Below are 15,669 nucleotides of genomic sequence, written 5' to 3' on the forward strand. Positions count from 1 at the left end.
AGATATATATAAATAACATTGCAACTGAACAATGATAAATAGGGCACCTGGTGTTTAAATTCCAAATGTTCTAATTAGTTCGGTATTTAAAGCTGTATGCTGAAGCATAACCTAATTATTTCTTTGTATTTCATTGGTAAAATATGTGCATAGAGAAGCATTACTAACTTAAACGTAATTTGCTCCAAGGTATATTAGTGCTACTTCTGCTGTACAGCCTCCATTTGGTTCAACAGGGATTTTTACTGCAGTTACAGGGCTGGTGCACAAAAAGGGAAAGGAAGTTTAAAACCTGACACATAGTCCCTAAAATAGATCTATCCTCTTTCGACAATATTAAGTGCAGGTTGGGAATTTGTTTCATTTCAGCGTTTACAATATAAAGTCAAACATTCTGATGAAGTCAGAAGGATATCATAAGAAGCTGCAAAACTGGGTGTTAGACTGAGACTCCTCAAGAAGTACTGCAGAGACAGAAATATACAAGAAAAAAGGACACTTCATGCATATATAATCAGGGGATAGAATCGTAGAACTGCAGAGTTGGAAGGGGCCACGGTGAGAATCTAGTCCAATCCCCTGCAATGCTGGAATCTTTCACCTAATATGGGGCTCGAACCCACGACCCTGAGATTAAGAGTTACACGCATATATTAAGAGGCTGGGCTTTCCCCCCCCCCCCCTCTTCTGTAAATAGCTCCTGAATTGGGAGAATGAAAGAAAGGGAGAGTGCTTAACTCTTCCTGTGTCCACTGCTTCTTTGCTCCAAAGGGCTTGCCCCCAGGGTTTGCAATGCATGTGGGCAGGGGAATCTGACTGATTCTGAATTATGATATATTTCACTTGGAATGTCGGTTTTATAGTTCTATTTTTGTTTGTTGTTTTTTAGTACAGTGCATATCCACAAACAATAACAACAGCAATAATAATGATTTGCACAAAAAACTTACTGCGCTAATATTTTGCTGGTTTTTCTTTACTCGTTCAATCTCTGGAGTCTCTGTTACTGCTGTACCAGCTCCTATCACTTTCTTGTACAATACCTTTATTGAACAATAGAAAAATAATTATGAGGGTATGCTTCCTGGCACAAGTTTGCAACAACAGGCAATGTTCCAAATACTAAATTATACCGCCTCTGTTGTTTTAGCTTCCCATAAACTAACTCAATCACCACAAGAACTAATAAACTCATTTTCTTTACTGGAACCTCATATGAAAAGAGTGCACATTGGGAAAGGCGATAACAGGTAGCATACTTCGCAGTGATATCCACAGATGTTTAAGGTTTAATTGTCCTGGCTCTTAGCATCTGATAAAGGTTGAGCTCTTTCTCGTATACCTGTTCTTGTAGCCCTTTAAAAAGAGTGCAAGGCTACCCTCACCTCCATCACAGCATCCCACCACTTAAAGACTAATAAATTTATTATAGTATAAACCAACAATGGAGTAGAGTACACTTCATACTTTCTCTGGTCCATAAAAGCTTATGCCATAATATATTTGGCTCCATTGAATTCAATGGGGTTTAGGTCCACATAACTGTGTAGAAGATTGCAGTGCACAAAAAAAAAATGTTGTATTGCTTCCTTTTCCCACAGTACTGTGAAAATTATTATTGCAATTATTATTATTTATTAAACTTCTATACCGCCCTTCATCTGAGGATCACAGGGCAGTTTACAATATTTTTTTAAAAAATTACATACCATGATAACAAACAAAAACAAAACAATAACAATAACAATAACCACCCCCCAACAGGAGTGGTACAACCTTTACCAACGAGGGTATGCAATTGGCTTGGGGACAATGAACGGTACATTTTTCATTGTGCCCTGGGACACAAGAGAGTTCATTTGATGTTGAACTTTGTTAAGAGTTTCCCTTAAAATTTGGATTGTTGCTACTTACAGCACTGATATTTCTCTGTGTGTTTTTAATTCTCTCGATTTCAGGAGTGTCTGGAACAGCAGAGTAGGAGCACATCATCTTCTCTGCTTCATCTTTGTACTTTTTCTACAAAATAGAAAGCCCAGCCAGATGGGTGGGGTATAAATAATAAAATTATTAGTATTAGTGTCAAAGTAAGTATGTATGTATTAAGCAATTAAACAACCGAATAGGCTTAAATATGTGTAAGCCTACTTTACTGACACTTCACAATTCCTATACAATGGCAAACTGGGCCTTAATATAACTCAGAATTAAAGTCTGTATCTTTTATTATTTTTATTTTAGCATCCACACATTAAAACAAATGCACTGCCATTGGAAGCATGCATACTTATTAAAAAAGAAGACTCATATCAGAACAAAACGAACAACCCTGTGTGCAGGAGGACACTTCCGAACTGCAAGCGCCACTTAATTACTCTTCATTCCCTACCCACCTGGCTGGCTATTTCAGAAGCTTTCTTTGCTCGCTGTATCTCTGGGATATCTGAGCCCACCTGCATTCCTTTCCCTTTGATTTCAGTCTCCAGGTCCTTCGTATATTCTTTCTGTAAGAAATGGCACGTTAATGAATTCTTAGACATACAATATCTTTAGCCTTTCATACCCATACAGCTGGAATAATTCATGTGTGCTGCTTTCAAAAAGGTATGCTTGCAACACAAACTAGATTTCTGATGCCTGGCTGTGCTTCTGTCAGATTCAGTTTTTATTATTTTTCTATACTTCCTGCTTTCAAAAGGATTTCGTAAAAAAAAAGAAGAAGAAGTTTAAAAGCCCATTGTATTTTACTGTAAATGTCATTGAAGCAATGCATTCTGCACTAACCTGGCTTGCAATTTCATAAGCTTTCTTTGCTCGTTGTATATCAGGAGTATCCATGCCCACCTGCATGCCTTTCCCTTTAATTTCCATTTCTAGATGTTTCTTGTATTCTTTCTGTGAAGGACAGATCAGGAAATGCTCAGATCTACAGCAGCTGAAGCTTTTATACAGACCCTGCTTTAATCTGCATGCTTTTATTAAATAGCACCCATGAAGGTCAAATTGTCCCTTTATACTCTCAGAACATTGACTCCATAGGAGATACTCAGATATATCTGATGTTCCTTAAGGAAGAAAATCATTTAACAAAAATGTTTCTTTTTAAAAATAAATAAATAATAATAATCCCTGTAGTATTTTGTTTCAGGTCGCTCCTGTTTTCACTGCCCCGAATCAATGGATAAATTCATATAATTGAGCATTATAGATAATAGATGTAATTCAGAAAGGACTAAATTCATCTGTCACAAGATCCACTCACTAGTTTAAGGTTTGAGCATTTATGTCTTACCACTGATTTTGATATTCAATGCAAATGGGGGATGAATAGCCCCTCCTCTGTTCTTCTACAGGTAAGGTATCAATGAAAGTTTACCAGCACAAGTCCTTGGCTCCCTGTTTAGCCCACAAACCAATTTCCCCAAAACCACACCTAATCATCCCACACCTGACATTGTATGTAGGATCAGGTGTGAAGTAGGTGGACATGCAGCTGAAGACACAGTTCCCTGTAGAAAGCAGGATTGAACTCCCAGAACATCAGCCAACGTGCAGGTGGTTTAGTCTTGCTGGGTTTGGGTGTGTGAGCAATTTCATACGAAGCCCCACAGTACCCTCACCAGAACCTTACAGCCAACAGTACTAAAGCCCTTCCAATAAGAGACCCAACTTGGAATCGAGTCTAATTGGGATTCAGACCTAGTTTGGTATGGAAACTGACTTGGTCACCCTGTACAATGATCTGTATCAGGAGAGAGCTGGGAGTGTAACTCTGCAGATTCTCCTGCATGGCTTTTGATGCCATCAGCCATGTTATTTTTCTGGGGTCTGATCTGAGTACAGTATTGGGGGAACCACATTGAAGTGATTCCACTCCTGCTTGGGTGGCCAGATCCAGACGGTGGTTCTTGGGGAGCACTGCTCAGCTCTGTGAGGTTCTCCAGTTTGGGGTTTCGCATAGATCAGTTCTGTCCCCGATGTTGTCTAACATCTACACAAAACCACTGAGTGGGGGTCACACAGAGTTTTGGAGTGCATTGTCACCAGTATGCAGATGACACACCGCTTTATTTCTCCTTTCTAACTTCTGCTGGTGAGGGAGTAGATGTAATGAATCAGTTCTTGGCTCTGATAATGGGCTGAATGGGTGCCGATAAAGGGAGATTTAATCCAGACAACCATGAGGTGCTGTTAGTGAGTCGTTCCTCTGCCTAGCTGAGTGGTGTGCAGCCTGCTCTAGATGGAGAGACACTCCCTCAGAGGACCAAGTTCATAGCTTGACGGTTCTCCTGGACCCACTGCTGTCACGTAAGGCACAAGGGGCCTTGGTGGTATGGTGGTCTGCCTTCCACCAGCTTAGGTTGGTGGTCCAACCCCATCCGTGACAACTTTTGGAATTCACACTCAGTTTTGCAAGAGTTGAATATTTTGGTCTAAGGTCACAAGCACACCTTACATTTAAAGCACACCACTTCAACAGCCATGGCTTCCCACAAAGAATACCGGGAACTGCAGTTTGTTAAGGGTGCTGGGAATTGTAGCTCTTTGAAGTGTCTCCTTACAATTCTCAGTACCTTTAACTTCAGCTTTAACTTCAGGCAAAGCCACGGATGTTAAAGAGGTATGAGAGTGCTTTAAATGTATGGTGCAGATGGGACACCAGACCAAAATGCTCCACTCTTGCAAAACCGAGTATAAATTCCAAAAGTTGCCATATTATCTTATATCAAGCTATAAAGCATACAGTTCCATTTCAAGAAGCATTTTAAACAAACCTGGCTTGCAATTTCAGATGCTCTCTTGGCTCGCTGTATTTCAGGAGTATCTGTGCCAACCTGCATCCCTTTCCCTTTAATTTCAGTCTCCAGGTCTTTTTTATATTCTTTCTGTGCACACACAAAAATATAAATCAGGGTCTATTTGAAATGGAATGGGTGGGAGAGAGCAGAACACCTTTAAATGATACGTATTGCATATTCAAAACCTTTGCCCTCAAAGACCAATTTACAATTTAGGCAAGTGGTTTCTCTCTACAGCGGAGTTCTTGCACAAAATGAATAAATGTGTCAGAGTGTTTAGAAGGCTTGCATATTAAACACATGGTCAAACCCTTTAATACTGGTAGTTTAAAATTCTATTGAAATACTGAGTTACATGGGGAGTTTTCAGCAATGGTTTTTTTAAATAAAATGTTTGTTTTTAGTATACAAAGAACGCTTCCTAATTTAAATAGCCTGTGCTATTGACCTGGGCATTACCAAGTGATATAAATTATAAATAATTGATTCAAAATGAACATTTTATTTTCAGCAGGCCCTAACACACCCTAATTTTCTAAATAAGCACATATATTATTAAAAATGTGTTGGAAGGTGTGTTGAGTTAACTGCTCTAGAATATTTATTTGTACACAGAGGTAGACACATAAGCTGGGGTTGAACTGGGCCCCTTCTATTTAGACCTTAAATTAAAATCATCAGGGGGGGATGCCTATGGGGCAGAAACTAATTTAACTGTACAACTATAGCCATTGGGTGACCCGCCATTGCCTAAGGAATTAGGGGACGACTCCCTAGCCTGTCCTGACTCCTGGGCCACACCTTAAAGGTGAGAAGGTAAGACTTACGCCATCACCACCACCCAAGACTGCAGAATCACAAGTGGATGAGAGAGTTTGGCCTCAAATGAGGCCCCTCTCCCAGCCCCTGAGAGTCAAGGAAATGGGCCTCGGTGCCGACCTATGAGCTGAAACGTGCCTAAAGGACGTCACCAGGCTAAACCAAGCTATTTCTTTTCCCGCACCGAAACTGCCAAAAGTGACCAAATCAAGAAGATTAACCTATTTAAACAACACAGCAGACCATATAGCATTCCATCCCACTGTTCAGTGTGAAGTAGGCAAAGAAAACCAATCTGCGATCCAAAATGCAGATTGGGAGAAATTTCTAGCATAGACCATGAGACACAGTGGGAAGCAGGGAAGGAGGGAAGGTGCTGTTGCAAAAAGAAGGCTGGAGGGAAGCCAGCTTGTCCCTTCAATAAGGATCAAGCCCTGACCCATTCCTCAGACCACCTTGGAAATGCAAGGATTTTCCTCCTCTGACTCTCTTGCCCAATGGCTCGTAAAGGCACCCAGCCTTCTAGGAACCATCTCAGCCTTTTGGCTGAACGTTTTAGCACCCCGATAAGCAAAGCAAGGCCCATTAAGTTCAATGGGACTTACTCCCATGTAACCTAATATGCCTTTGGCAATACAAAGCTACATTGCCAAAGAACTCCATCATGTTATGCCTTCCACGTCGTTTCAAAAACAGAATATGCTGCATTAGATTTCTACAATGACTTTCAATAAACAAAATATTTTTTGTATATATTTGCTTAAATGAGAACAGTACAGAAAATGTTTCTGAAATTCAGTAGTTCTATTCAGCTTTATTGCTCTTCTTGTGCTGATGTGTCAATTAATTGCTAATTCCACCAAGCCATAAAAGATGCAAAGGAATAATTTTAAATGTTTTGCTCTACTGACCTCACTAACAATTTTAGATGCTCTCTTTGCTTTTTGAACCTCAGGAGTTTCAGAGATGAGCTTAACTCCTTTTCCCTTTATTTCATTTTCCAGATCTTTTCTGTATTCCTTCTATAAAAAAAAAAGTTGGAAACAGTTTCAAAGCATGGACTTTTTCATAGACTCTAAAAACTAAGCAGATGTGTCATTGGGTGCTTTGTGAAGGGCTCACTTTCCACGGCATTAATAACCTTTACTAACATAACCTACCTCATTTAGTATCTGAGCTGCATTTTTCACTCTAATCAACTCTGGCGTATCTTCAAACACTGTCAGTCCTTTTCCTTTCATCCCTTCTTCCAAATCTTTTCTATACTCTTTCTGAAGGTTTGAAGGAGAGGGGGGGGAAAGGTTTCTCAGCTTTAAATCATGAGCAAGATCTTGAAAAGGAAAAGTTCTTATTAAATATTTCAAGGAATACTTTGAAAATCTCTATAAAATATGAATTAGATAGTGCACATTTACCATAGTTAAAATAGAATTGGGAAATCAAAAGATAGGATGCACCAAGAATGAAAAGATTATAATCTTTACTTGCTCCTGAGAGCAGGGGAACCACATTCTTCTTTTTATACAACTAGTTCCTACAGATACTTTATAAAACTGTAAGAGCTTCCGCTATGGATGGTAGTTTTTTTTTTTTCCAGATTACAGACAAGTAAATGACCCTGTCACTCAAGTTCTGCTAATGCTATCATTATTCACAAAGGTGCACTAAATGCAATACAAAAGGCACTTATCCACAAATCAGAGTTACATAGCATGATGAGTACTTGTGATTGAAATGAACATGTAGAAAGATATCACGCTAATGCTGCAGAAAACAGAACCCAGAGTTACATCAGTGTATGACACTGTCTCCAGAAGATATGCGTTCCTCCTTGATTGACAAACCAATAGGTATTGTTTCAATTTATCTCCAGGTATCTTTGAAGCTTCAAGTCAATTCAGACATCGCACCAAACAATCTTTAATGAAGCTTAAGTATGATTTGGCGTGATTATCTGAGAGTGGCAAGTCATTGTTTGTAGTTGGCCAGCAAACAAGAATCAGAAACCATGGTTTTAAGTGAGTTGGCAACCTCACTTAACTATTGTGCTAACTGGGGCTTTACTCACCCTGTCATGTGTGCAAGCAAGTGGGCAGGCAAGCAAATTGGGAGGGTAGCTGCAGCAACAGGGGCAACATGAGAAGGCATGTCTGTGTCACCAGCCTGCTCAGTGGCAGGCTTGCTCACTCTGCCGGCAAGCTCACCCACAATTCTGGCCTGCTTGTTTTGCTCGCTTGCTCCATCCGCTGTTGTCACACTGCAGTTCTGTGGCTACACAAACTGCATCACAACAACTAGAGGTGATTCTTCCATCTTCTGACTTATTACAGCTTGTGCAGGTGGCACTGTGGGTTAAACCACAGAGCCTAGGAGTTGCCGATCAGAAGGTTGGCAGTTCGAATCCCCACAACGGGTTGAGCTCCCGTTGCTTGGTCTCTGCTCCTGCCAACCTAGCAGTTGGAAAGCACGTCAAAGTGCAAGTAGATAAATAGGTACCGCTCCAGCAGGAAGGTAAACAGCGTTTCCGTGCGCTGCTCTGGTTCGCCAGAAGTGGCTTAGTCATGCTGGCCACATGACCCGGAAGCTGCACACCGGCTCCCTCGGCCAGTAAAGCGAGATGAGCGCTGCAACCCCAGAGTTGGTCACGACTGGACCTAATGGTCAGGGGTCCCTTTACCTTTACCTTTACCTCTTTGAGCAGGTTGGTAACACGCTTCACGTTCAAGAATTCCGGGGTCTTGTCCAAGTCCAGTGCTGCCTTTCCTTTGAGTTTATCTTCAAATTCTTTTCGATACATTTTCTGTGCACGAAATAAAAGTTTATATAACTATAAAATTGCATGCCGTTTCATGTAAACTGTAGTTAGATTGCAGCAAGAGGAAAAACGTTTTCACTGAACAATCCAAAACATAAAGATACAGAATCTAAACATTTGGAGGATATCAAAGTGCATCTCTAAAACAGCTATTCCAACTTCAAATGGGAGACACAACGGGATCCAAAGATTTGCTCAACTTGTTCCATGTGTTGAAGCCTGTTTTGAACATGTGGTTGTTTCCTGAAGAGCAGCATGTGGTGCTGCAAATAGTTTTGAAAGTGGGAGGACTTCAAAAACCAGTATGCAGTGTGTCAAGTTGGTATGCTGCCCAGTGGGGGGGGGGAGGTGGAATCCAAGATCCAAACTGAGTGAGAACTAGGCTGAATTATCTCCTTAGGCTGTGACCAATGTGTTTCATCATAGCGAAAGAACTACCCACAGCCCTTATTCAAATGCCATAGCAGCACAATGTATTGAACACTGCAATACAGTAATGATTTCCAAAAGCATTCCACCAACCTGACTTTGACACCTCTGCGCCTCCTTTGAAACTTGGTAAGTCGGGGTATCCACAAATTCCATCATAGCCCTGCCTTTTGATTTTTCATACTTCTCTTTGTACTTCACCTAACAGAACAGAGCATGGATCAAAACTACAGCAATTTTTAAAACCGACAGTGCGTTCATTCACAGAGGAGGGGCTTCCCATTCCTTGTGTATGAATTCTCTTTTATGCATGAAAAGCATTTCCCTCCTTCCAAACATATATGCTGTACATAATATACAATCCAAGCATGCAGAGCTACTGGACAGTGCACACTGTGTGCATACCTGACTTTGGAGCACTGCGTTCTCTTTGTGGTGCAGCTGTTCAGCTGTATCCAGTGCGAAATGATACAGCCCCTTACTTTTCTCAAACAGCTTCTTATATTCATACTGAAACAAATAACAGACAAATATATATAAAAGACCAAAACTGTCAGTTAATACAAATCCCGTAAAACTATAATGATACCTCGTTGTAGTTGTTGTTGTTTAAACTCACAAGAATTCATCTTTAAAGCAAAAGTGTAAACTAAACCGTGAAACCGTTTCTATAAAAAAAAAAACAACAGATGAGGCTCTGATCCAGTGAGGACAACATGTGCACATGGAAACAACATGCAGAGTGATTCGTGGCAACTCCAGTATTTGATCCGAACCATGCATGTAGCACTGGAAGATATTTTCATGGCGCTGTCTACACCTCTGCACAGCACTGATCACCTCTAAGCAGGGCAGAGTCCAAGGTTTTCCATCCCTTCAAAATTCATAGCTAATGCTTGGTGCTAGATCATAATCACATGCAGTAGCATAACACATACCTCACCCCACTTCAGCACATGTGCAACTTTAGATCAGGACATATAACAGTTCGGGATTCATAAACAATTGTCCTGTGCAAAGTGATTCCAGGGAGCGGGGCCGCGGCTGGTTTCCTAATCTAGTGGCAGTGGTTATCTTATCATAGCTGATGAAATCCTGCTCCAGAGGGTCCACCTAACTTTCAAGGGCAGCTTTTCAGGGGGTATGCGGTAGATCATGTGTAGCCCTGGATCCCAACTTAATAACCCAAAGAAGCTCAAGTGTTGAAAATTATAGAAAGAGTGTGAGCTCAATTTGACAGTCTCTTATTGCCTCCTAGTGGAGCCAAGCAAACATTGTGCAGCCTCTGCCTGTTTTAAAAGTGAAATGCAATTAGTCAATTTGCTAATATAAAATTAGAAACTCAGAAAAGGAGTATAAAAGTATGGATACTACACACACAGTGCAAATTGTATGCACTTTTTACTCAGAAACAGACAGGAAGTCTAGAAAGGCAGTGGAAACCGTAGCAAACAAAAGAACACACCCCAAAAGCAGCTTTCTCTGACCATTGAATTATTCTGCAACTGAACTGAATACCCAGGAAGGCACAGTTGGGAGAAGTTAACTACCCCAGATATTTCAAACAACTCTCAATAACACAAGACAGGTCATCCTTCTCATCCATCTCCTTAATCATGGATTAAGGAGATTTTATAATGGACCACCTTGTTAAGTTGGCAGGGAGCTCAGGACTCAAAATCTGGAAGCATTTTCCCATCTACATGCTGTACCTACAGGTCTGCAGGTGAACATCAACCAAAAACAAGTCACCTTTAAGAAGAGAGCTTTGCTGCCAAATCGCATGAGCATGCTTCATGCTTCATGATTGCAACATAAAGCAATTGCTTGTACTGTGAGAGCAAAAACCCATTTCACAGTAAAACAAAACCAGGGTGTGTGGAAATGTTACTCTGCAGCATGTGAATTAGATTCAGCTACCTCAAATCATATCCCAAAAATAAGAGGATTGGGGGGGGGCAATCTGAAGTCTTTCCACAACTACCGGTAGTTTATACAAATATTGATGTGCTGGTTCCTTTTAACTGTTATAAAGGTTAGAAGTTTATAAAAGTGTTATTTAAAAAGAAGAAAAGGAGCTAAAAAGGTAAAAGAAAACCAAAAAACCTCATAAACTATAGTGCTACTGGTGTAGTGGCAGATTGGGTAGTGCAAGGAGACATTTGTTTCCTCTGTCTACACAGAGTTCTTTTAAAAATGTGCCAGATATTTTAACATTTATCTTCCCTCTTTCTTTTCATGGAAACTACTTCTTCAAGAATTGCAGTATGTATATTTAAAATGCATTTTATCCTCAATACATGTCGTAAATGCATCTTAGTTCCTTTTTTTGAGCCAATAAATTTATCACAGAATTGGAAAAAAAGTATGAAATCCAAAAGTTAAGTGCACTGAGACCCACACTTCTGTTTGAATCAGAATTCATAAAGATTGAATTCCTCAATGGTTAGAATTAGATTTGAAACACACACACACACACACACACACACACACACACACGATTTTGAGACATTGGTGTGTCTCAAGAACTCCTGGTTACAGTCTGCTGGTAACTCAGACATTATTAGTATCCGTATCATTAATATTACTGAAATTTCTCTACTGCCCTTCATCTGAGAATCACAGGAGAGTTTACAATATAAAAACACCAAATCTCCTCTATGGTAAGAGATTAATTTAAGACCGCAAATCCTTGCTTCCCATTTTTCATCCCATGAATGCCATTCCAGATGGCTGCTGCCTACATACAAAGATGGGCTTTATTTCTTAAGGATATGTAATTATGATTTTTTAAATTACTTATTAAATTTCTATACCGCCCTTCATCCAAGGTTCACAGGGAAGATTTATAATATAAAAACATAAAAATACATAACACATTAGCATATTAATCAGCCAAAGGCCTGGGAGAAGAGGAATGTTTTCACCTGGCACCTAAAAATATGTAAGGAATGTGCCAGGCAGGCCTCCCTGGTGAAAGCATTCCACAAATGGGGAGCCACCACAGAAAAGGCCTGTTTCTGTGTTGCCACCCTCCAGACCTCTCATGTACGAGGCATACAAAGAAGGGCCTCAGATGGTGATCACAGGGTCTGGGTCTCTCCTCATATGGGGAGAGGTGGTCCTTGAGATACAAACTAATCAGCAGCCAGTGCAATCAGGCCTGGATTGGTGTAATATGCTCAAACCAACCTGCCCCAGTGAGCAACCTGGCCGCTGAATTCTGCACCAGCCGAAGTTTCTGAACTGTCTTCGGAGGCAGACCCATGTATAATGCGTTGCAGTGCTCTACCCTAGAGGTTACCAGAGCACAGACAACAGGAGTTAGGCTATTCTTGTCCACATAGGGGCGCAGGTGGGCCACCAGCCAAAGCTGACAGAAGGCACTCTATGCCACTTAGGCCACCTGAACCTCAAGCGATAGCAGTGGACCCAGAAGGAGTACCCGCAACCAGTGTACCTGCTCCTTCAGATGAAGGGCTCATTAAGTTTAATGGAACATAACACAACAATTACCTGCTCTGAACCATTTGCATTTTAAAACCCTATTCAAATGAATTAATCACAAGAAAGTCAACTTACCTGACTACTTATTTTGCTGGCATTCAAGGCATGCTCTAACTGTAACAGGTTTGGAAAGGTAGATGCTGGCTCATGAAGGCTTTCTAGGTCTTTTTTGTATTTCACCTGCAAGGTGAAGAATACACATTTGGTTAAAAACAAAAAAACCAGAGCATGGGACAGAAATGCATGGTTTCATTTTCTCTGCAGAAAAAAGTGTTCTTCTTTTCCATGTTTGCCTGCCATGTTTTCTATCGGCCATTAGGTGGCACTCATTTACTACAGTCTGACAAGCAGATGGCCGCAATGCATATTCTATTATAGGGGAAAGTTTAACCCTTTGAAAAGAGACCTTTCCAAATAAATGCTAATAAGAAAATAAGATGCCCACCAAGCAACTTCCACACAAAAACATTACAATAAAAAGAGTGCCAAAAACAGCCCTACTTACGTCACTTGCCAAGATAGAGGCAAGTTGTGCTTGCTTGAAAGAAGCACTTTCCAGAGGATTGTAGCAGTAATTCTTCATATCCTTGTTAAACTGCTCTTTGTATTTTGCCTGAGAAACAAACAAATCGCATAGGTTGTAATAGTGCATAAGTGCAGATTTCAGAATAGCTTAGCATCGGCATTTTCTATTCATAGCTTATCCCAAACCATCAGTTATATAATTACAGGCCAGTTCAATAAACACAGAGGGTATGGTACAGGGCCATAGGCCCGGCCCCAAAGGGCTTATCTAGGTTTCTGGTCTGGAGCATCTTCGCCTGATCCCCGTTTCATAAAAGGAAAGCGAAGCCGGAACTAGATGACGCAGCAGATAGAAGGCTGCCACGAAAAATAGGAACCCTCCATCTCTCCTCAGTAATAGCTGCTGATACAACATCCATAATGTTACGTCATGGTGCTGTAAGCTTCTCTGCTCCTACCAGCAGCAGCAGTGAAGTGCAACCGCAGCGTGTCACAGGCCTTGTATCACTTAATATTTCCAACGAAAACGTAATGTAAGGTTGCTGCTGTCAATGGCAGATCTCCCTAGTCCCAGCCTTTGGGAAAAGAGGGCAAGTAAGAATAACACATGATGGTTGTAAACTTTCAAACTCAAAGTATAAACAACAAGAGCAAGATCTGAACAAATGACATGGTTTATAGAGTAGAATAAAATTTTGGTTGCAGAGCACAGGAGAAAGGGGAAGCAGTCTGGCGTTAAATGTAGTCAAAAGACTGTTTCTAATAGAAGACATCTATACCACACTCGTTCGGTCCCAGCTCTTGCCCACCTAGCAGTTCGAAAGCACCCCTAAGTGCAAGTAGATAAATAGGCACCGCTTTACAGCGGGAAGGTAAACGGCATTTCCGTGTGCTGCGCTGGTGCTGGCTCGCCAGAGCAGCTTCGTCATGCTGGCCACGTGACCTGGAAGTGTCTCTGGACAGCGCTGGCCCCCGGCCTCTTAAGTGAGATGGGCGCACAACCCTAGAGTCGGACACGACTGGCCCATACGGGCAGGGGTATCTTTACCTTTACCTTTATACCACACTCTCAGGTGCATGTCAGGCTTAAAAAAAAAACTTTTGAAGAGCAGAAATCCCAGGAGTTTCCTAAGATGTACATTTCATTGTCAAACTAGTTTTAGAGAACTGGGAAGGTTCCCCCCCCCCAGCTCGATTTTAATTATAAAGGCTAACTTTATAAGCTATTTGGATGGGAAGCAAAGGCACGTGTCTCAAAAGAAGTATGTCTTTTCTTTACAAAAATCCTAACCATTTACTGCATTGTCTTCCTTTCTTTTCTTAAGAGCATAGAAAGGTAATCGGACGCTGCCTTATTCTGAGTCAGACCACTGGTCCAGCAGCGTCAACACTGTTCACACCGGTTGGCAGCTGTTCTGCAGAGCTTCAGATGGGGTATTTCCTAGCTTTACCTTACATGCCAAGGATTGAAAACAGGACCTTTATACTCTATCACTGAGATGCAGTCCTTTCCAAAGGAGTCTCCCACAATAATCGTTGAGTATTTGAGTATCAAGATACTTATTTAATGTGATGATTACACGTGAAGCATGTTTTCTTTTAAGGACTGAGATTAATTTAAGACAGCATATATCATATATATCATCAAGACATGGCTCAGAAAGAAGCAGGAGGAAAACAAAAACAACCGTGAAGAATGCTAAGACAAACAAATTTCTTGCTAAACCTGCACAAATCCCATACACAGCTGGGGAAAGTGTATCTTTTAAAGCTATAAGGCAGCTTTCCTAACCGCAAGCACTTTCAATAAGTATTAGGTTTCATAAGTGAACAATAGCACCTGCTGTTCTATTTACCACCCCAAAAGGTTAAAAAAAAAAGCCAAGCACTAGGCGTTGCACATTAGAAAGTTCTCCTTGTAAATGAAATAGGTTTTTAACAGGATAAATCATTTTCTTATCCCTATAACAAACAAAATGTATATACTAAGAAGCTGAGAACAACCAAAGGATATCAAATAAAGTAGAGCAGAAATATGCAGCGCCCTGAAATTTGTCTGGAAGCATCAAGTACCTGCTGAGAATATAACCTGAGAGAGGATAATAAATAACATGGTCTCTGAGGCATAAAAGCAAGAGCTGGCCCCACCTACATAACCAAAGCAAGCAAATGATTGCCAGGGATAAAGACAGTCGGCACAGGATCCATCGTAATGTCACGGCAGCTGCTGCAGCACAACACTACTTTGGGTCCTGCAATAGATGCCTCTCAGTGTAGCTGTTCTTGCATGAAATGTCCTGGGCCAAATGTGGCAAAAATCCCCTGCATTTCCTACAGTAATACAATGCCTTAGCACATGATCCAAGCTCTAATAGTTACCCCTCAAATAATTAATACCACACTGATTGAGTGTAAGATATAAATTAGTATTTTAAAGGATTATTAACAAAGAGCAAATTCTTTAATAAGATAATGGGATTATTCACGCAAAACCTTATTACTGGGGCTCTAAAAAGAAAGAGGAAATATATAACCTCGATGCTTTTGACCAGCATGTATGATTAAAGTAAATGATATTTTAATTATATGATTTAGCTTACAGGTATCATAAAGCAGATCTTAATTTTTTCCACGTGGCCTAATTAACTCCCTTTTTTTTAAGTAGCAGATGTACCGCAGCTATATTTTTACATCCCAATCATATTCCCATAAACTGTTCTGGAAAATAGGACCAGGAAGGATGGTTTGTTCCTTTTTTGTGTGAAAAAGTAGTGG

General features: G+C 40.7%; 1 protein-coding gene across 12 annotated transcripts in view; it reads right to left on the reverse strand.

The window, feature by feature from the left end:
* NEBL (nebulette) overlaps positions 1-15,669 on the reverse strand; it is a 174,279-nt gene that overhangs the window by 11,164 nt on the left and 147,446 nt on the right. For 3 of the 12 annotated variants that reach the window (XM_082193632.1, XM_082193626.1, XM_082193630.1), the window contains 12 exons: positions 12,875-12,982; positions 12,445-12,549; positions 9,268-9,372; positions 8,956-9,063; positions 8,302-8,418; positions 6,779-6,889; positions 6,530-6,640; positions 4,776-4,886; positions 2,785-2,895; positions 2,394-2,504; positions 1,915-2,019; positions 951-1,043 (listed from right to left, as the gene is read on the reverse strand). The exons of 3 other annotated variants lie outside the window; for them this stretch is intronic. In XM_082193632.1, the coding sequence (XP_082049758.1) occupies positions 951-1,043; positions 1,915-2,019; positions 2,394-2,504; positions 2,785-2,895; positions 4,776-4,886; positions 6,530-6,640; positions 6,779-6,889; positions 8,302-8,418; positions 8,956-9,063; positions 9,268-9,372; positions 12,445-12,549; positions 12,875-12,982 (1,296 nt within the window). Of the gene's footprint in view, positions 1-29; positions 465-950; positions 1,044-1,914; positions 2,020-2,393; positions 2,505-2,784; positions 2,896-4,775; positions 4,887-6,529; positions 6,641-6,778; positions 6,949-8,301; positions 8,419-8,955; positions 9,064-9,267; positions 9,373-12,444; positions 12,550-12,874; positions 12,983-15,669 lie in introns of those variants that run through there. 6 more of the 12 variants (XM_082193633.1, XM_082193631.1, XM_082193634.1 and 3 more) reach the window with 5 other exon arrangements.

The sequence above is a fragment of the Podarcis vaucheri genome (genome assembly GCF_965113315.1).
Source record: "Podarcis vaucheri genome assembly, chromosome: 12".
Classification (NCBI taxonomy): Eukaryota; Metazoa; Chordata; class Lepidosauria; order Squamata; family Lacertidae; genus Podarcis; species Podarcis vaucheri.